The sequence below is a fragment of the Podarcis pityusensis genome (assembly GCF_964106645.2).
Source record: "Podarcis pityusensis genome assembly, chromosome: 10".
NCBI classification, from domain to species: Eukaryota; Metazoa; Chordata; class Lepidosauria; order Squamata; family Lacertidae; genus Podarcis; species Podarcis pityusensis.
In genome coordinates, this window is record NC_138035.1 from 581,541 (window position 1) to 603,274 (window position 21,734).

At 48.6% G+C, this 21,734-nt stretch overlaps 3 protein-coding genes across 8 annotated transcripts in view; 1 reads left to right on the forward strand and 2 right to left on the reverse strand.

The window, feature by feature from the left end:
- LOC308486233 (uncharacterized protein) overlaps nucleotides 1-21,734 on the reverse strand; it is a 123,319-nt gene that overhangs the window by 43,038 nt on the left and 58,547 nt on the right. The window contains exon 1 of one of the 2 annotated variants that reach the window (XM_081022795.1): nucleotides 19,773-19,847. The exons of the other annotated variant lie outside the window; for it this stretch is intronic. The gene's annotated coding sequence lies outside the window, so the exon portion shown is untranslated. Of the gene's footprint in view, nucleotides 1-19,772; nucleotides 19,848-21,734 lie in introns of those variants that run through there. 2 annotated transcript variants of the gene reach the window in all.
- The window catches only part of LOC308486270 (uncharacterized protein), a 230,383-nt gene that overhangs the window by 9,953 nt on the left and 198,696 nt on the right, over nucleotides 1-21,734 (forward strand). The window contains exon 1 of one of the 2 annotated variants that reach the window (XM_081022884.1): nucleotides 9,651-10,637. The exons of the other annotated variant lie outside the window; for it this stretch is intronic. The gene's annotated coding sequence lies outside the window, so the exon portion shown is untranslated. Of the gene's footprint in view, nucleotides 1-9,650; nucleotides 10,638-21,734 lie in introns of those variants that run through there. 2 annotated transcript variants of the gene reach the window in all.
- LOC308486293 (uncharacterized protein) lies at nucleotides 804-21,130 on the reverse strand. 4 transcript variants are annotated; one of them, XM_081022991.1, is made up of 3 exons: nucleotides 20,945-21,130; nucleotides 4,235-4,375; nucleotides 804-3,698 (listed from the first exon to the last, which is right to left on the reverse strand). In XM_081022991.1, the coding sequence occupies exon 3, from the start codon at nucleotides 3,569-3,571 to the stop codon at nucleotides 1,841-1,843; it is 1,731 nt and encodes a 576-aa protein (XP_080879117.1). In that variant the 5' UTR covers nucleotides 3,572-3,698; nucleotides 4,235-4,375; nucleotides 20,945-21,130; the 3' UTR covers nucleotides 804-1,840. The 4 variants fall into 4 exon arrangements, with proteins under 4 accessions (XP_080879117.1, XP_080879116.1, XP_080879119.1 ...); XM_081022990.1 differs by having other exon boundaries at nucleotides 804-3,722; XM_081022993.1 differs by lacking the exon at nucleotides 4,235-4,375 and having other exon boundaries at nucleotides 804-3,722.

Genomic DNA, 21,734 nt, shown 5'->3' on the forward strand with positions numbered 1-21,734 from the left:
GCGGTCCTGAGAGAGAACCCTACATAAGTTGAAAGGACAGTATTGCACCTCGCTGAGGATGCAGTGAGCACTGAAGGAGGCAAAAGTAATCAAACCCCAGAAGAAAGAGCACTTTTCCAGAGGAGAGGTGAAAAAGAAATAACTGATCTGGCCCCCAACGGCTCCCATATCAGCCTTTAATTGGCCAGACCTAGGAGTTTTGATAGCCTTAGGGGGCATACAAGACCTGGACACCAAGCCTTCTTCTCTTGGGGGTTCCCCAGCTGGTGCCTCCCCCCCTTTCACCCAGCCAGTCCATGACAGCAACAGCAGCAGCAACAACAGTAAAATCAGTACGATAATAATATGCACACTGGTCCTCTGGCAGGAAGAATAATAACTTCTGGGACTATGGAAAAGTACTATCTTCCCCAAACCCCAGAATAAGCAGGAGCTCTGAGGTTGCCCTATGGGGTTCGTGAGGGAAGATGGGCCCCCCAGGAGACTTCCCTGGTACCTGCAGCCCCTCCTTCCCCCTCTTGCAATAAGGCTTGGGGAAAATCTCCCATTAAATTACAGTATTTTAAGTTTTCTGCAGAACATGTAGGAGGCAGGGAGAAGTTCTGGTGAAGAAGCAGTGTTTGGAGATCACGCAGTGGGGTGGTGAGAGAGTTTGGTGCAAAAACCAGTCACACACAGATGCACCCGTCTTGCATGCTTGAGCAGAGCAACTCCAGGGCATGAGCCAAGTATCGGCAGGGTAGGGGCCACGTGCAGAGCAAGTCCCACGCTGAGGACAAAAACACACATAGAGGCAGCAGGACTTCTTCAGTAATAGTTTACTGAGCTTTCAAAGCCTACAGTTCTCACTGGGTCCCCAGTGAGGCACAAAACTTTGCTCCTGAGAGCAAACGCAGTTTCAGCAGTAAAAAAAATACAGCACACAGGATATCTAAGTCAGGCACACAAACCGGCAGAAGGGAGCAAGGGAGGAAAGAGGCTGGAAGGACACAGGGCAATGGAGGTGTGCCTTTCGCTTCCTGTCATCTGGGAGGGAAGTCAGCAACTCAGCATCTGCAGGGGCTTCACGAAGAAAAGCTTTCTGCCGGCTGCTTCCAGGCAAATGGGCATCCCAGAAACACACACTGGGATCTGTGGTGTGTTGCCATATCCATTGTTTTTGGAAGGTTATCATGATGTGGTCTAGAAACCAGTTTGGACAATACATCGCCCAGCCCTAATCCTCCCTGACCACCAGCAATCCAGATAAACCCTCACCCTTTCTCTGTCGAAAGGTACTTTAAACATTAGATCATAATCACGTTGTTTGACAATGCCTTCAATATTTCATTACTATAGACTTTTACGCATAAATACCAGAACTTCACAAACACAACATGTGTTAATGAGTGATGTCCTGCTGAGTTCATGTGTGAAGAAAAGAGTGGACTCTGAGAGGAAGACGTCCCACACTCCAAACATCTAAATGGGTTCGTCCATGTGAGAGTCCCTGGATGTTCCTTAAACACTCCTTTGTAAATAAAGCACGTTTTGCAATCTTTTCATTTAAACTGCTTCTCCTCTTTGAGGTTGTTGATAGTTTGAAGGGTTTCAAGTACTAAACTTCTTCCTGTCCGTGAGTCTGTTGATTTAGAACTTCCACTAGGACTAAACCTCTATCTACTTTCCTGATATTTATAAGGTTTGTGTTTTGTGTGAGTTTGTTGATATAAATCAAGGGTTCCACTCTGACTGAAGCTCCTTCCTCAGTCCATACATTTAAACAGTTTCTCCCTTGTGTGTCTGCTGATGGTTTCTAAGATTTCCATTCTGACTGAAGCTCTTTCCGCACTCCATGCGTTTAAATGGTTTCTCCCGTGTGAGTCCGTTGATGTGTTCTAAGGTTTCCATTAAAACGGAAGCTCTTTCCGCACTCCATGCATTTATATGGTTTCTCCCCTGTGTGAGTCCGTTGATGTGTTCTAAGGCTTCCATTATCACCAAAGCTCTTTCCACACTCCATACATTTAAATGGTTTCTCTCCTGTGTGAGTCCGTTGATGTGTTCTAAGGCTTCCATTATCACCAAAGCTCTTTCCACACTCCATACATTTATATGGTTTCGCCCCTGTGTGAGTCCGTTGATGTGTTCTAAGGTTTTCATTAAAACGGAAGCTCTTTCCGCACTCCATGCATTTATATGGTTTCTCCCCTGTGTGAGTCCGTTGATGTATTCTAAGGTTTCCATTGAAAGTGAAGCTCTTTCCACACTCCATACATTCATATGGTTTGTGCCCTGTGTGAATCCTCTCATGTAATTTAAGGTCTCCATTCTGACTGAAGCTCTTTCCACACTCCAAACATTTAAATGGTTTCTCTCCTATGTGAGTCCGTTGATGTCTCCTAAGGCTTTCATTCTGACTGAAGCTCTTTCCACACTCCAAACATTTATATGGTTTCTCCCCTGTGTGAGTCCGTTGATGTTTTCTAAGGCTTCCATTATCACCAAAGCTCTTTCCACACTCCATACATTTAAATGGTTTCTCCCCGGTGTGAGTCCGTTGATGTATATTGAGGTGTCCACTCTGACTGAAGCTCTTTCCACACTTCATACATTTAAATGGTTTCTCCCCTGTGTGAGTCTGCTGATGTAAACTTAAGTGTCCACTCTGACTGAAGCTCTTTCCACACTCCATACATTTATGTGGTTTCTCCCCTGTGTGAGTCCGTTGATGTTGTCTAAGGTTTCCACTTTTACTAAAGCTCTTTCCGCACTCCATACATTTAAATGGTTTCTCCCCTGTGTGAGTCCGTTGATGTGTTCTAAGGCTTCCATTATCACTAAAGCTCTTTCTGCACTCCATACATTTAAATGGTTTCTCCCCTGTGTGAGTCCGTTGATGTGATCTAAGGTGTGCACTCCTACTGAAGTCCTTTCCACACTCCATGCATTTAAATAGTTTCTCTCCTGTGTGTGTCCGTTGATGTATATTGAGGTGTCCACTCTGACTGAAGTCCTTTCCACACTCCATACATTTATATGGTTTCTCCCCTGTGTGTGTCCTTTGATGTGTTCTAAAGGCTGCATTGAAACTGAAGCTCTTTCCGCACTCCATACATTTATATGGTTCCTCCCCTGTGTGAATCCGCTGGTGTAATTTAAGGTATCCATTATCACTAAAGCTCTTTCCACACTCCAAACATTTAAATGGTTTCTCCCCTGTGTGAGTCTGCTGATGTAAACTTAAGTGTCCACTCTGACTGAAGCTCTTTCCACACTCCATACATTTATGTGGTTTCTCCCCTGTGTGAGTCCGTTGATGACTGCTAAGTGCATTACTCCGACTGAAGCTCTTTCCACATTCCATACATTTATATGGTTTCTCCCCTGTGTGAGTCCGCTGGTGTATATTGAGGAGTCCACTCTGACTAAAGTTCTTCCCACACTCCCTGCATTGGAATCCATTCTTGCCCATGTGACTCCGCTGATGTGTTCTAAGTTTTCGACTATCAGTGAATCTTTTCCCACACTCCATACCTTTAAATGGTTTCTCCCCTTTTGGAGGTTGTTGATGTGAACTATGTGTGCTCATTCAATGAAGAATATTCTGCATGTCACACATTTTAATTTCTATTCCTAATGAAACTAAAGGTGCCCCATTCCCTGGAGTTCTGACTGTCTTCTCCATCTCCTTCTTCAGAGTGGGAAGAAAGGGAATCCTGTTTGGGTTTCAAGGAAGAGACCTAAGGGAAAGAAAATAAATCAAGCTCCATTAGCACCTTCTCCTATATCAACATCTCCTATATTCCCCCACCTCCTCCCCATGTTCCCAATTTTTTGGAAATGAAGTCGTAATGTTAACAAATGATAGTAATTCATGAGCAGCTTTCATAATCCTCAATCAATGTTAATAAAGCAGCATGATTTTTAAAAGAATGATGTGCTGTCTGATCTCATGCCCATCTTCTGACGCAGGACTATCCTAAAATGACACTGAAAAGCAGATATTCAAGGCAAATAGATAAACTGTACTTAGTGGAATATGTAGTACCTTGAATAAGTAGTATTAATTTACTTATTGCCTGAAGTTGTGTTTTTTCTTGAGACGAATTTATTCCGGTTCTGTCTCAAATATCATAATTATATCGTGTTTTGGGGTGTTAGGAGAGCATTAGTTCCTTCGGTGGGGGTCATGTCATGCACGTTATGGGGTAATTTATCCATCAATGGTCCCCACCCTACACTCAGTTCCCACCTGTGGCTTCCAGAAGCTGTCAGGATAGAATAAGGGTCACAAGCCCAGGAACGGCTTCAACCGGCCGGCTAAACCAGGTGAGAATAGATGGTTTCAAATCCTTGGTGGGTTGGGGAATTCTGCTGCAGGTGTAGGCAGGCCCTGGTGGATGGAGAGGATGAGAACAACAGTGAATCCCACAGTCCAGAAGGCAGATTCTGCCCATCCTGCTGAGGAAAGTGAAGGGCAGATGGGGCTCGTCAATCTGGGAAGGGAGGTCCTCGAGAAGGAAAACTAAACCTTCACTGCCTGGTGAGTTATCTTCAGGAAAAGAAAAGGCTATACAAATCCAGAGTGGAGTCTCTAAGATAGTTGCATGGTGTCCTGCACACCTCCTTCCAGCCACTCCAGCAGCCAAGCTGGTGCCAAACGTACTGCTCTGCTTTCCTTGGGACCATATTAGCCAGGCTGAGAAAGGGGTCTTGTTGTCTAGGCAGCCCAGGACCCCCAAACACACTGCCCAGGCAGTGCTGCTAACACAGCAGTTTCAGGCGGAGAGATGAGCTCAGACGTGTGTATCAAAATCTCTCCAATGTGGATGTGCTATTTACATCATATGTCACTGTAAAAGTATTCAAAATATTTGTCTTTTGAAGAAAAGACCACCAAGTATCGGATGGCCCCTTCAAAGCTAATGAAAGTCTTGTGCCTGGAGCTTTTGGGGGTGCAGGACCAGGAAAGCTTCTGCCAGCATGATCCTTCCAACTGGGATTCAGGCCTCATCATGTGACAGAAACTGCCCTCATGGCTCTGGTTGATGATCTCCAATGCGCTAGAGTCTGAAGGGAAAGCTGTTTCCTGGTTCTGCTAGATCTCTCAGTGGCTTTGGAGACCTTTGGCCATGGTGTCCTACTGAACCCTCTAGGGGAGCTGGGGACCATGCTATGCAGTGGTTCCCCTCCTTCTTCCTGGGCCATGTCCAGAAAGTGGTGTTGGGGGATGACTGTTCTGACCCCTGGGCTCTCACTTGTGGGGTTCCTCAGGGCTCCGTCCTCTCCCCCATGCTTTTTAATATCTATATGAAGCCGCTTGGAGAGATCATCAGGGTTTTGGGGCTGGGTGATCACCAGTATGTGGGTGATCCCCAGCTCTTCTTCTCGTTTAAATCGGAGCCAGTGAAGGTGGTGAATGCCCTGTGTTGGTGCCTGGAGGTGGTTTGAGGATGGGTGGCAGCTAACAGATTGAGCTTGAATCCTGACAAGACAGAAGTACTGTCCCTGGGGAACAGGAGGTGGGCAGGTGTGGGGGGGGGCCTGGTCCTGATGGGGTAATTGTGCCCCTAAATAACCAGGTGTGCAGCCTAGGGGTCATTTTGGACTCACAGCTGACCATGGAGGCGCAGCTCAATTCTGTGTCCAGGGCAGCTGTCTAGCAGCTCCATCTGTAACGCAGGCTGAGTCCCTCCTTCCCCGCAGACTGTCTCGCCAGAGTGGTGCATGCTCTGGTTATTTCCGGCTTGGACTACTGCTATGTGGTCTACATGGGACTACCTTTGAAGGTGGCCCAAAACTGCAACTGAATGGGAGCAGCTGCCAAGACCACATATCACTGCTCCTAAAGAATCTTACTTGGCTCCCAGCAGATTTTCAAGCACATGTCAAACTGTTGGTGCTGACCTTTAAGAGGCATGGATGCATTTTCCAGGCAAAGAAAAGCATTGATCTAATGCAGGCTTCCTGAAACTCGGCAGTTTCCTTTCTGCTGAGAGCTGGTGGTGGGATCAGTTGCGATGAGGTTATGAAGAACCTTTCTTGTTTCATGGAACCAGATGAAGCTGGTTTAAACTGGAGTGAGCCAGGCTTGCTATCCAGTCCCAAGGTTACTCTGACATTTAATAGAATATAAATTACAAGGCCGAAAGGCATCTGATCCTACTTCCTAGTCTGCTATTTCTCTACTCCGCTTGTGTGATTCTTACTTGAGTGCTGTTTTGGTATGCTAAGTTAGGGTTTTACGTAAGTTAAGTTTTTGCTATTTTTTGAATCCTGTTATTCTTCTTTGCCTTCAGTAATAAATTTATTTGCTGAATGAGAATGTTATGGAGCAGCAAGATCTGCAACCTGAAGCCCTCAACAGCCTCAGCCCTGTAGACCTGAAGGAGCATCTCCACCAACATCGCTCAGTCCGGACAGGGAGGTGGTCCTTCGAAGGTCTTCTGCTGATTCCCCCCCTGGGAGAAGCGAAGTTACAGGGAAGCAGGCAGAGGGCGAGGAAGTGGGCAATATTCTGACATTTAGAAGACAGCTGAAGGCAACCCTCTATCGGGAGGTTTTTAATGTCTGATGTTTTACTGTCTTTTCTTTGTACTGGAACCAGGCAGTGGAAGAGAAACTTAAAGATGGAAGCCCGAGAGAGAGGGAAAGGTTCCTGGCTGCTTCCTGGGTGGGACTGCGGAAACAAAGAGCTGCTTCTGAGAAGGCCTCTCCCCTCCTCTCTTCCTGGACAGGGCATGGACTTATGGGGTGGCAAGAGGATGGAGCTTGCAGGAAGGAGGGGTGGAGGGATACGACCCCCCACTTTCCAGGGATCCCTCTCTGGTCGCCTTGAAAGGGTGGCCGATTCCTGGGTGGGAGGGAGAAGCCAAGGCGGCCCCTCCAGAGAATCCCCGCAGGTGCCACCATGGAGAAGTGCCCCCAAAGACTGGTCTTCCTATCTCCCCCCCCCCAATGCTGCCCTTTCCTGCCCCAGGGATGCTCCCCCTCCCCACTTCCTCGACTCCCCCCTTCTGTCCCAGAGTCTCCCCTGAACCCAGAGGCCCCCCTTGGCGCGGCTCAGCCCTCACCCCCCCATCTTTCCATCCTGAGGGGCCACTGCAAGACGCACAATTTAGGGACAGGGGGGTCTCTATCCAGGCGTCCCTCATGCCCGTTGACCCTTTCATGGCCCGCCTTTATCCGTGCGGAGCCTGCAGGGCCTCAGGGATGCCTACGCGGGGGAAACGGGGCAAGGGGGCCCTCGCGGGGACCCCCTGCGTAGGCGTCCCATGTCCGCCGCTGCCAAGGCGCCTAAGGGGCCATGGAAAGCCCCCTTCGCAGCACGCGTCCAGGGATCCAGGCCCTGCCGACACGGCCCACAAAAGGCGCTTGGGGGAGCTGGCGGGGGTCTCTGGGTCCTTTTCTCCCCTCTCCGCTCCCCCGCGACCCCTTTACCTCTTTGTCCTCGCTCCCGATTCTCCTTTCCTTTCCCGCAACATCCACCGGGCGGGGGTTCCCTCCCCTGCCGCCCCGCCTTTCCTTTCCAAAGCGCCCCCCCCCCCCGAGCTACGGCGCAGAGCAGCAATCCGGCGCAGAAGCTCCACGTCCGGGAGAAGCAGGCAGTTCGGGAGGGGGGCTCTCTCCCCTCATTCCGGAAACAGAAGCCGGATGGAGAGGAGGAGGAAGAGGTGCAGCGCAGGGTGGAGGGATTTGGGGTTGTGGGGGCGGGGTGAGAGGAGGATGTACCGGGAAGGGAGGAATTGAGGGGGGGAGGAGAGGAAGGTTTTTCCCCTCCCTTCTTCGTTCAGGGGATGAGGAGAGCGGGGGAGGGGATGACCCCGGCAATCCAGCTGCAAAGTGGGGTCCCCCCCTACAATGTTTACATTGAAAATCCTTTCCCCCCCCCCGCCCCACACGCCATGATTTTAGATCCATTCCATGTTTTAGGTATTGGTGCACAATGAGCAGCGGGTTGGGCTCTGTGGCTCCTGTGTTACGGAGAAAATGGGGCTTGGGCTTTTGCACACACACACACACACACACACAGAGAGAGAGAGAGAGAGAGAGAGAGAGAGAGAGAGAGAGAGAGCCGACACAATTCCTCCCTTGTGTCTCCGTCGGAGGTAACACAATGCGGCCAGGAAGAAAGCAAGGCAGCTGTTGATCTGTTTGCAGGCAGAGCCCCCCCCTCCATGCGAGGAGTGAAGCAGCCCAGAAGTAAAGCGCGTTGCAATTTGTACACCCTCATATAGTAGCCCCCCCCCCCGTCACAGAGAGAGCACCCAAAAAACATCCCCGGTTGCGTCACAAAATGAGTTGTACGTGGAAATCAGATCAGACTCCGATTTCATGTTTTGGCAACATGACAAGTCTGTCTGTCCGTCGGGATGCCTGAGGATTCCTGCTCCCTGCCTTTTCCTGGCCAGCCGGAGAGATCACTGGAAAGGGAGGATTTCTTGACTCCAGAATCCATCATCGCAGACCCGTTTCCTTCAGACATAGAGATCTGCTCTTTGGAGAAGTCTGCTTGGATCATGTGGATCATCAATGGATTATATGGATCATCCATGATGTCATACCCATCTCACGTGGGGGGCGGGGGCTCAGGAAAAATCTCCTGCCACGTGTCTGGGGAGGTCAGGAGGCTGACGAGGGTCAGACAGGGCTGTTGTTTTGCTCTCCTTACTATTTCAGCTCAGGTTTTACTGAAATGGGTGGATTCATTGAGGAAACGGGGCTACGCTGTAAAGAGGCAAATGTGTCTATTTTGTTACCACCCAGTGAGTTGTGTTGCAAAGGCCATTTGCAGAAGGGCTCCTATTGTGTCACCTGCGGCTACATGCCGGAGTTTGGGTCTTTTTGCGGAAATATGTCTGTGTAAATGCACTCATCCCCGTGCATTTATAATGGCATGACATTAAATCCCATGAGATCCACAAGCACCAGAACCATAAGCCCACATAGGAGTCCAAAAGCACAGAACGAAGCAGCCCTTAATCCCTGCCTAGCTAGCTGTCAAAAGCTGGGTGTCCAACAACAACAACAACTTTTTTTGTACCCCACCCATCCAACTGGATTGCTCCAGCCACTCTGGGCGGCTTCCAAAAGAATAAAAGAAAAGATAACCCAACATAAAACATTAAAAGCTTCCCGATACGGAGCTGCTTTCAGGCGTCAATGGAGGCCGTATAATGGTTTATCTCCTTGACATCTGGTGGGAGGGCGTTCCACAGGGCAGTCACGACAACCCAGAAGGCCCCCTGTAACCTCACTTCTCGCAATGAGGCACCTGCCAGAATGAAGCAGGGCCACCTGGAGGAATTTTACCCTTATGCTTTCCGTATAATCAGTTAGCCATATATAACCATATATCCTTATAATGCTTTTTATCCATGTTTGAATCATGAAGGCTTCTGCAAAGCTTAGGGCAAAATGCTTAGGTTTGAAAAATCCAAAATGAACTCTGCCCCAGTTCTCTCCCCTTGTTCTTTTCAATGTCTCGCTAACATAAGGGGGGAAGCAATAAATCTGCTGTGTTGGCATTTTCCTCCTGTCCAGACAGGGTCCTGAGCAGCTAAAAACAGGAAGATGCTAACCGCAAAATGTCCCTGTTTGGCAGATGTTGCGTAGGAGAGCTTAACAGCTGAATACAGTCAGTGGCGTAGCGTGGGGGTGCAGGGGGGCCGGCCGCACCGGGCGCAACACCTGGGGGTTAGGGTTAGGGGGCGCAAATCCACGGGTTAGGGGGCGCAAATTACTTGCCTTGCCCCGGGTGCTGACAACCCACGCTATGCCACTGAATACAGTTCCTTTCTCCTTTTTATTAGGGGAAAGGTCGGACTAATGTTCAGACTGAAGAAAGCAGAAGTTGGGAGGGAACTCTTTACATGATCAGGGGGCAAGACTTGAATGCGCTCATTGGTTTTATTTTTGCTGCCGTGTGCGATTGTATTCGATTATGTCATGATCGATGATGTATGTACTCAGGTATAAAGCCTCAGGGCGCTAGAGCTGGGCGGCCCAGTCTCTGGAAAGGATTCCACAGGGTCAATTATTGCTCAGCAATAAATATCACTTTCTTTTTCTCCACTGCTGCGTCTGTCAATTCTGGGACACAATTTGAGTGGGTCACAGGTACCTTAAAAATGATTGCTACAAGAAGGCCCTCGGAGCTGGACCTCAGTGTCCGGGCTGAGCGATGGACGTGGAGACGCTCCTTCCCTTCTACTGGGCTGAGACCATTTGGGGCTTTCAAGGTCAGCACCAGCACTTTGAATGGTGCTCGGAAACGGACCGGGAGCCAGTGAAGATTTCTTAGGACACTTGTTCAGGGGCCAGCTGTTAGGAGGCCTTTCAGCTGCTTTCCAAAACTGAATGTATCCCTTGCCGGAAGTAATCCATAAACCTCGCCTCCTCCGCCTTCTCGGGACGCCATTGGTGCGCGATGCTCCAGTTCTCGAGAGAGGGAAAGGCGTGAGTTGGGTGCGCTCGGCTTGCCAAGGGTTAAACAGAAACGAGCTAGATTCCTAGACAGGAAAGTAAGACGGGGGGGGGGGCAGGTCCTCCAGAGCGAAAGCCCAATCCCCCCCTTTCCTGCAAGAAGTCGGGCGTGTGGGGGTCCCCTTGGTTCGGCTCTGCAGAGGCTGCCTGGGGGCGCCTGCTGGGATCCGGTGAGTCTCCTCTCTCCCAGGATAGGGCCCATAGGGAGAGAGGGGGGTCCCAGCGCTGCATGGCGAGAGGGGGGCAAGTCAGGGCGCGGAGGGTCGCAGGAGGGCGGCAGCTCTGCTCTTCCTTTTCATGGATGCGCTGCTGGCCCCTTGGGTCCAGGAGCGGGGAAATGCATGCAAATAAACCCCATTCAGATGTATGGATCAGTCCCCTTGTATAACAGAGGTTGTGCACGGATGGAAACATTCAGACATGAAATATACCCTGGTCCCTAAAACCTCACCTGTGAAAGGAGAAGGAAGGAAGGGGGGCAGAGAAGAGAAAGCGCTTCCTCTTGCAGGGCAGAGTAAAACCTGTGGAACTCCCTCCCACAAGAGGCAGAGGCCACCAATAAAGGTGGTGTTAAAAGAGGAGGAGGCCAATCTGGAGGAGGAGGAGAGGGTGATGGGCGGCTCCTCTTCTCTGTCTCCCCTATAGGAGGGGGGCCTCTGTCCTGATCCTGCAGGGCTCATTTTCTCCTCCAGTGCTCAGTTCCTCCAGATGGAAATTTGCCCTCTGAAACTGCTGTGGGTTGAGCTAGATGATCCTTGGGGTGCCATCCACCTGTACAGTTCCATGAAAGCACCACTGGAGGTCTCACAAGCCAAGGCATCCAGAGCAGGAGAGGTCCTGCTGGAAAGGAAACAACCAGAGCAACTGTTTTTAAAACAGGAATCCAATGTGTTAGTTGCCACCATCCCATCTGGTGCAGAGCAGGGAAGAACAGGGCCATGTCCTCTTTGTCCCGAAAGGTCTGTGGGGTGGGGAAGTAGCCTGAGCTGGACATAGGCCTCACGCGACAATGATGGACCCAGGAGTGCCCTCAAGTATTCATGACTGGGGAGGGGGAGCATTAAGCACATTACAGTGGTACCTCAGGTTAAGAACTTAATTCCTTCTGGAAGTCCGTTCTGAACCTGAAACTGTTCTTAACCTAGACACCACTTTAGCTAATGGGGCCTCCCGCTGCCACTGCGCGATTTCTGTTCTCATCCTGAAGCAAAGTTCTTAACCCGAAGTACTATATCTGGGTTAGTAGAGTCTGTAACCTGAAGTGTCTGTAACCTGAAGCGTCTGTAACCCAAGGTACCACTGTACTCTCATAGAAAGGTGAGTCCTACTTTATTTGCTTTTGAGTGCACAAAGATGCACCCGTCTTGCATGCTTGAGTAAAGCAACTCCAGGGCAGGAGGAGAGTAGGGGCCACGTGTAGAGCAAGTCCCACACTGAGGTCAAAAACACACACAGAGGCAGCAGGACTTCTTCAGTAATAGTTTACTGAGCTTTCAAAGCATACAGTTCTCACTGGGTCCCCAGTGAGGCACAAAACTTGGCTCCTGAGAGCAAATCCAGTTTCAGCAGTAAAAAAATACAGCACACAAGATATCTAAGTCAGGCACACAAACCGGCAGAAGGGAGCAAGGGATGAAAGAGGCTGGAAGGACACAGGGCAATGGATGTGTGTCTTTCGCTTCCTGCCGTCTGGGAGGGAAGTCAGCAACTCGGCATCTGCAGGGGCTTCACAAAGCAAAGCTTTCTGCCGGCTGCTTCCAGGCAAATGAGCATCCCAGAAACACACAGTGTGATCTGTGGCGTGTTGCCATATCAATTGTTTTTGGAAGGTTATCACGATGTGGTCTAGAAACCAGTATAGAACATTATATCGCCCTGCCCTAATCCTTACTGACCACCAGCAGTCCAGATAAACCTTCACCCCTTCTCTATCAAAAGGTACTTTACATGCTAGATTATAATCACATTGTTTGACATTGCCTTCAATATTTCATTACTATGCAGTTTTACACATAAGTACCAGAACTTCAAATACACAACATGTATTAAAGACTGATTTCCTCCTGAGTTCATTTCTGTGAAGAAAAGAGTGGACTCTGAGCGGAAACCAGAACACCGTTTCCCTTCCCGCTGGAGCGGTACCTATTTATCTGCTTGCATTTTGACGTGCTTTTGAACTACTAGGTTGGCAGGAGCTGGGACTGAGCAACGGGAGCTCACCCCGTTGTGGGGATTCGAACCGCCGACCTTCTGATCGGCAAGTCCTAGGCTCTGTGCTTTAACCCACAGTGCCACCCGCGTCCCTGTTCCTTAAATACTCCATTATAAATAAAGCACTTTCTGTAGTCTTTTCATTCAAACTGCTTCTCCTGAGTTTGTTGATGGTTTGAAGGGTTTCAATTCTTAAAGTTCTTCCTGTCCGTGAGTCTGTTGATTCTGAACTTCCACTAAGAGTGAACCTCTATCTACTTTCCTGATATTTATATGGTTTGTCTTTTGTAGGAGTTTGTTGACAAAAATCAAGGGTTCCATTCTGACTGAAGCTCCTTTCACAGTCCATACCTTTAAATGGTTTCTCCCGTGTGTGTCCGCTGATGTTTCCTAAGGCTTTCACTATAACTAAAGCTTTTTCCACACTCGATACATTTATATGGTTTCTCTCCTGTGTGAGTCCGTTGATGTTGCCTAAGGCTTCCACTATAACTAAAGCTTTTTCCACACTCGATACATTTATATGGTTTCTCCCCTGTGTGAGTCCGTTGATGTGATCTAAGGTTTCCATTTAAACTGAAGCACTTCCCACACTCCACACATTTAAATGGTTTCTCCCCTATGTGAGTCCGTTGATGGTTCCTAAGGTCTCCACTCTGACTGAAGCTCTTTCGACACTCGATACATTTATATGGTTTCTCCCCTGTGTGAGTCCGTTGATGTCGTCTAAGTATTCCATTTTGACTAAAGCTGTTTCCACACTCGATACATTTATATGGTTTCTCCCCTGTGTGTGTCCGTTGATGTATTTTAAGGTGTTCACTCTTACTGAAGCTCTTTCCACACTCGATACATTTATATGGTTTCTCTCCTGTGTGAGTCCGTTGATGTTGCCTAAGGCTTCCACTATAACTAAAGCTTTTTCCACACTCGATACATTTATATGGTTTCTCCCCTGTGTGAGTCCGTTGATGTCGTCTAAGGTTTCCAATTTGACTAAAGCTGTTTCCACACTCGATACATTCATATGGTTTCTCCGCTGTGTGAGTCCGTTGATGGTCCCTAAGGTATCCACTGTGACTGAAGCTCTTTCGACACTCGATACATTTATATGGTTTCTCCCCTGTGTGAGTCCGTTGATGTCGTCTAAGTATTCCATTTTGACTAAAGCTGTTTCCACACTCGATACATTTATATGGTTTCTCCCCTGTGTGTGTCTGTTGATGTATTTTAAGGTGTTCACTCTTACTGAAGCTCTTTCCACACTCGATACATTTATATGGTTTCTCCCCTGTGTGAGTCCGTTGATGTGTTCTAAGGCTTCCACTATCACTAAAACTCTTTCCACACTCCATACATTGAAATGGTTTCTCCCCTGTGTGAGTCAGTTGATGGTTCCTAAGGCTTCCATTTTCACTAAAGCTCTTTCCACACTCGATACATTTAAATGGTTTCTCCCCTGTGTGAGTCCGTTGATGTCTACTAAGGCTTCCACTATTACTAAAGCTCTTTCCACACTCCATGCATTTAAATGATTTCTCCCCTGTGTGAGTCTGTTGATGTGATCTAAGGCCTGAATCGAAACTGAAGCTCTTTCCACACTCCATACATTTATATGGTTTCTCCCCTGTGTGTGTCCGTTGATGTCTTCTAAGGTTTCCAATCTGAATGAAGCTCTTTCCACACTCCATACATCTAAATGGTTTCTCCCCTGTGTGAATCCGTAGATGTCTTCTAAGGCATCCACTATCACGAAAACTCTTTTCACACTCAATACATTTAAATGGTTTCTCCCCTGTGTGTGTCCGTTGATGTCTTCTAAGGTTTCGACTATCACTAAAGCTCTTTTCACACTCCATACATTTATATGGTTTCTCCCGTGTGAGTCCGTTGATGTATATTGAGGTTTCCACTCTGACTGAAGTTCTTCCCACACTCCCTGCACTTAAAACGTTTGTGAGTCCACTGGTGTGTTCTAAGTTTTGTGTTGAAAGAGAAGCTCTTTCCGCACTCAATACCTTTAAATGGGTTCTTTCCTTTTTGTGTTCGTTGATGTGAACTATGTGTGCTCACTCAGTGAAGCATATTCCACATTTCACACATTTTAATGGCTATTCCTAATGAAATGAAAGGTGCCCTGTCCCCTGCAATTCTGTCTTCTCCATCACCTTTTTCAGAGTGGGCAGAAAGGAAATCCTGTTTGGGTTTCAAGGAAGAGAACAAAGGGAAAAAAGGGCACATCAACCACCATTAGCACCTTCTCTTATTTCAACATCTCCTACATTCTCCCATGTCCTACCCATGTTCCCAATTTTTAGGAAATAAAAATGGTATGATGTCAAATGGTAGTAATGTATCAGCAACCTTTCATAATCCTCAATCATCTTTAATAACACAGCATGATCTTGGAATACTGTTGTCCTGTGGGACTGCCTTTCAAATCAAGTGGTTGCCCCCGTTTCCACCTCTAGATCTTCATGAATCACCTGCATAGTCCCACTGACCTCAGGAGGTCCATATGGACCATTTTGGGAGACTCAGGCCTTCATCTCTTCCAGGGAATGTGGTCTGGGTCAGTCAGAGAACTAGTGACAAGGCTAGGTGCTTGGGGTCAGCTCAATGGGTGCTCAGGGATGCTCCTGTTCTTGGAGATGGACCTCTGTCTAAATGCCTCACATTGCATGGAGAGAGCAGGAGAAGAAGAAGGAAAGCAGCTGGCACATGGGAATCCCAGGCGGAAACACCCACCCCAATGGTTCTTTATAATGATGATGTGCTGCCTGATCCTGTGCTTGTCTTCTGACAGAGGACTGTCCTAATCTCGCACTGAAAAGCAGGATATTCAAGGCAAGGAGATAACTGTACTTAATGGTAGGTAGCCATATTGTTCTGACACAGCTGAAGTAAAAAAGTAATAAAAATAGTCCCGCAGCACCTTAGGATCTTGGAAGAAAAGCAATGAGAAACCTAGACAGCATCTTAAAATGCAGACATCACCTTGCCAACAAAGGTCCGTATAGTTAAAGCTATGGATTTCCCAGTAGTGATGTATGGAAGTGAGAGCTGGACCATAAAGAAGGCTGATCACTGAAGAATTGGTACTTTTGAATTCTGGTGCTGGATGAGATTCTTGAGAGTCCCATGGACTGCAAGAAGATCAAACCTTTCCATTCTTAAGGAAATCAGCCCTGAGCGCTCACTGGAAGGACAGATCCTGTAGCTGAGGCTCCAAGACTTTGGCCACCTCAGGAGAAGAGAAGACTCCCTGGAAAAGACCCTGATGCTGGGAAAGATGGAGGGCACAAGGAGAAGGGGACGGCAGAGGACGAGATGGTTGGACAGTGTTCTCGAAGCTACCAGCATGAGGGAGGCAGTGGAAGACAGGAGTGCCTGGCGTTCTGTGGTCCATGGGGTCACGAAGAGTCAGACACGACTAATCGACTAAACAACAACAACAACAACAGCAACTTAGGGACCAACTAAGTTTGTTCGAGGTCTAAGCTTTTGTGTGCATGCACACTTCTTCATATAGTGATGGGTAGTGGGAGATGGAAGTAGGAGTACCTTTCTGAGAAAAACTCCACCCCACCCTCCCACGATATACAAGGGTCTGGTGACATCTGTGTCAGTGTATCTGAAGAAGTGTGCATGCACACAAAAGCTTATACCTAGAACAAACCTAGTTGGTCTCCAAGGTGCTACTGGACTATTTTTTAATTTTTATTTCAACTCCATCAGACCAATACGGCTACCTACCTGAATCTAGATGTCATGGGGTGTTGGGGAGCAGTAGTTCCTTGAGTGGGGGACATGTCCTGCACCTTCTGGGGTCATTTTTCCACCCTTGGTCCCCACCCTGCACTCAGCTCTCACCTGTGGCTTCCAGAAGCTGTCAGCATGCCGGACTTAAGGTTGTACTATGAATCAGCAGCTTTTTGCTGGTTGAAAGACTGGCTACTTCTTGAGAACACCGACATTTTGGATCTGGAGGGGTTCAATAATGCTTTTGGATGGCATGCATACTTGTGGTATGACAAGGTAAAACTTCATAAGGCCTTTAAGAACCATATTGTCAGGAAAGCAGTGTTTAATGTCTGGACAAAATACAAGGACTTATTAGAAAACAGGACCCCAAGGCGGTTGTCACCAATGGAAGCTAAGGGTCAGAAAAGACTCAATATGGAGGCCAAATGGCCAAAGTATTGGGAAATATTAGAAAAAGATGGAGATACCTGGAGATTGCAGAGTTTGGAGAAATTGAAGGACAAAGTGCGAGATTGGTTACATTATGCTCAGATCAGGGAGGTTTTTAATATGGACAAAAAAATAGGCTTCCAGGTGGAAAAATCGAAATTAGAAACAGAATTGTTAGAACCTAAAACTAAGGCACTTTCTAAAATGTATAACTTGCTGTTGAAATGGAACACTCAGGATGAAACGGTCAAATCAGCTATGATAAAATGGGCGCAGGACATTGGTTATAACATTATGTTTGCTGACTGGGAAAGGTTATGGACCACCGGTGTGAGGTTCACGGCATGTAATGCCTTGAAAGAAAATATTATGAAAATGATTTACAGGTGGTACATGACCCCAGTCAAGCTTGCAAAAATATATCATTTGCCAGACAATAAGTGTTGGAAATGTAAGGAGACTGAAGGAACATTCTTTCACCTTTGGTGGGTGTGCCCAAGGGTTAAGGCCTTCTGGGAAATGATCTATAACGAGTTGAAAAAGGTATATAAGTATACCTTCCCTAAGAAACCAGAGGCCTTCCTTCTGGGCATTGTTAGCCAGAGGGTGCTAAAGAAGGACCGAACTTTCTTTATGTATGCAACGACAGCAGCAAGAATACTTATCGCAAAGTATTGGAAGACCCAAGACTTGCCCACTTTGGAAGAATGGCAGACGCAACTGATAGACTACATGGAACTGGCAGAAATGACTGGCAGAATCCGAGACCTGGGAGAAGAGACAGTGGAAGAGGACTGGAAAAAATTTAAGGACTATTTACAAAAATATTGTAAGTTGTACGAATGTTAAGAGAATGCAGGATAGAAAACAACATGGCACCAGTAACCTAACTGAAAGAAATTTGAGAATAAGTGATGTTTAAAAACAAAGATAAAGACTGGATATATATTATGTCTAAATTAAATATTTAAGTATTTGATTAAAACATTTAAAGTTGGAGATATAATATGTGAATATTACAAAATAAGAGTTGAAATACGGGGATAAATTGCTGACTACAATCTTGTAATTGGGAACGCATGAAAGGGAGACGTGAGGAAGTCCGAAAGGTTATAGAAATATGACTCTTGGACATTTGATTTTGTTGTTAATTTTTTTGTTTTCTTTTTCTTTTTCTTTTGTTTATTGTTTGTATTGTATTTTTTGTGTTTGATGATTTACTGTTAAAAACCTTAATAAATATCTTTATAAAAAAAAACAAACAGAAGCTGTCAGCATGCAACAGGGGTTCAAGCAACGGCTTCCACCGGCCGGCTAAACCAGGTGAGGAAAGCTGATGGGTCTCAAATCCTTGGGGGGGCTGGGGAATTCTGCTGCACCTGAAGTCAAGCCCTGGTGGATGGAGAGGAGGAGAACAACCATGAATCCCACAGTCCAGAAGGCAGATTCTGCCCATGTGGAAGAGGAACGTGAAGGGCAGATGGGGCACGTCCACCTGGAGGCTTGTTATCTAGTCCCAAGGTTACTCTGACCTTGAACTATATATAAATTACAGTATTGAAATGCGCCTGCTCCCACTTCCTATTCTGATATTACTCTACTCTGCTTGTCTGTTTCTTACTTGAGTGCTGTTTTGGTTTGCTAAGTCAGGGTTTTACTGTGAGTTACATTTTTGCTATTTTTGGGGTCCTGTTATTCTTATCTGTCTTCAGTAATAAATTTCTCAGCTGAATTATTTTTTTTTCTGCCTCTGAGTGTTTTCTCCTACTCTGCTATCTATACATCGATCATTATGGAGGAGCAAGATCTGCAACCTCAAGCCCTCAACAGCCTCGGCCCTGTGGACCTGAAGAAGCATCTTCACCCCCATTGCTCACTCCGGACAGGGAGGTCCGCCTCTGAAGGTCTTCTGCTGGTTCCCTTGCTGATAGAAGTGAAGTTCCAGGGAACCAGGCAGAGGGCCTCCTGCCCCATGTAATGCCCTCCCTTCAGAGGGGAAGGAAACAGGCAACTATCTGACATTTAGAAGACAGCTGTATCAGCAGGTTTTTAATGTTTGATGTTTTACTGTCTTGTATATGTACTGTAGGGACGCGGGTGGCGTTGTGGGTTAAACCACAGAGCCTACGACCTGCTGATTAGAAGGTCGGCAGTTCAAATCCCCGCGATGGGCTGAGTTCCCGTTGCTCGGTCCCAGCTCCTGCCAACCTAGCAGTTCGAAAGCTCCTCAAAGTGCAAGTAGATAAATAGATACCACTCCGACGGGAAGGTAAACGGCGTTTCCGTGCGCTGCTCTGGTTCACCAGAAGCGGCTTAGTCATGCTGGCCACATGACCCAGAAGCTGTACGCCGGCTCCCCGGCCAGTAAAGCGAGATGAGCGCCGCAACCCCAGAGTTGGCCGCAACTGGACCTTCTGGTCAGGGGCCACTTTTCCTTTACCTATATGTACTGTAAGCTGCCCAGAGTGGTTGGGGGGAAGATACTAATAGTATAACGTCTAGAGTGGTACCTAGGGTTACAGGCGCTTCAGGTTACAGACTCTGCTAACCCAGAAATAGTACCTTTAGTTAAGAACTTTGCTTCAGGATGAGGACAGAAATCCTGCTCTGGTGGCGCGGCGGAGGCAGGAGGCCCCATTAGTTAAAGCGGTGCTTCAGGTTAAGAACAGTTTCAGATTAAGAACCGAGCTGTAGAACGAATTCAGTTCTTAACCCGAGGTACCACTGTACTATTATTATTATCTTGTGATTTTTTGTAGTTATTTTGGAATTCGTACTGCAATATCAGCTCACAAATTGTTATGGGTGGAGAAAATCACAGGGTTTCCGTAAACTATAATCCCACCCACAAACTCTCATTCACATACAGTCTGTAAATTTGGGGAGGTCACACACCTCACCTGTGCTAATACTGGCAGTCTTTGGCCTGCATAGGCAAACCCTGTGTGTAGAGCCTCCAGCCCCAGGCACTCTCTATCATGAAGATGGCTCCTTTGACTGGGAAGATTCATGTAATGGCTATCACAAGATGATGGTGGGTTGTATCTCAGCTTGTCAGTCACTCTGACATTGCCTACAAAGAATAAAAGGAAAAGAAATGCTTTTGAGGTGCAACTTCTGTATCAATCCTGAGAGGCATTCCATGGACTCTGCACCCCTGTCTCTGATGACAGGTGTACATTATCCTCATTCTCAGTGAAGCAGGCAGGGGAAAAGACAGTAAAGTTGGAAGCCTGAGAGAGAGGAAAAGGTTTCTGGCTGCTTCCTGGGTGGGATTGCGGAAACCAAGAGCCCTTCTGAGAAGGCCTCCCCCCTCCCCTCTTCCTCTCGGGATTTCCTCTCCTCTCCAGGGGACCAATGGCTGGACTGGGCAGAATCACTGCGTCTGGAAAGGGCAGGGGCTTATAGGGGCTCATGGGTGGGAAGAGTATGGAGCTTGCAGGAAGGGGTGGGAGGACTGGACCCCCCCACACACTTTCCAGGGATCCCTCTCTGGTCGCCTTGAAGGGATGGCCGATTCTTGGGTGGGAGGGAGATCCCCAGCGGGCGCCACCATGCAGACGTCTCCCCAAAGACTGGTTTCCTATCTCTCCCTCCCCCAATGCTGCCCTTCCCTGCCCCAGGGATGCTCCCCCTCCCCACTTCCTCGATTCCCTCCCTCTGTCCCAGAGTCTCCCCTGCACCCAGAGGCCCCCCACCCCTTGGCGCGGCTCACCCCTCGCCCTGCGACCCCCATTTCTCCGTCCAGAAGGGCCCCCCAAGACGAGCAGGGGAGAGACGGGGGTCTCTATCCAGGCATCCCTCACTCCCATTAACCCTTTCATGGCCCACCTCTCTCCGTGCGGAACCCACAGCGCCCCAGGGAAGCCTAAGCGGAGGAAACGGGCGAGGGCGCTTCGCTGGGATCCCCTGGATGGGCGCTGCATGTCCGCCCCTGCCAAGGCACCCAAGGGTCCAAGGAAAGCCCCCTTCGCAGTAATAATAATACAGGCCCCACGGAAGGCGCTTGTGGGAGCTGGCGGGGGTCTCTGGGTCCTTTTCTCCCCTCTCCGCTCCCCCGCGACCCCTTTACCTCTTTGTCCTCGCTCCCGATTCTCCTTTCCTGCAACATCCACCGGGCGGGGGTTCCCTCCCCTGCCGCCCCACCTTTCCTTTCCAAAGCGCCCCCCCCCCGAGCTACGGCGCAGAGCAGCAATCCGGCGCAGAAGCTCCACTTGAGGTCGAAGCAGGCAGTTCGGGGGGGGGGGGGCTCTCTCCGCTCATTGCGGAAACAGAAGCCGGATTGGAGGAGGAGCAGAAGGAAGAGGTGCGACATACGGGGGGGGGGGTTGAGGGGGCGGGGTGAGAGGAGGATGTACCGGGAAGGGAGGGATAGAGGGGGGGAGGAGACGAAGGTTTCCCCCCTCCCTTCTTCGTTCAGGGGATCAGGAGAGCGGGGGAGGGGCTGATCCTGGCAATCCAGCTGCAAAGTGGGGTCCCCCCCTACAATGTTTACATTGAAAATCCGTCCGGAGGGGCCACCCCAAGACGAGCAGGGGAGGGACAGGGGGGTCTCTATCCAGGCGTCCCTCACGTCCGTTAACCCTTTCATGGCCCACCTCTCTCCGCGGGGAACCCACAGCGCCCCAGGGATGCCTGAGGGGGGGGAATGGGGCGACAGCGCTTCATTGGGATCCCCTGGGTGGGCTTCCTAAGGGTCCAAGGAAAGCCCCCTTCGCAGCACGCGTGCCGGGATCCAGGCCCCACGGAAGGCGCTTGGGGGAGCTGGCGGGGGTCTCTGGGTCCTTTTCTCCCCCTCCTCCCCCCGCAATCCCTTTACCTCTTTGTCCTCGCTCCCGATTCTCCTTTCCTGCAACATCCAC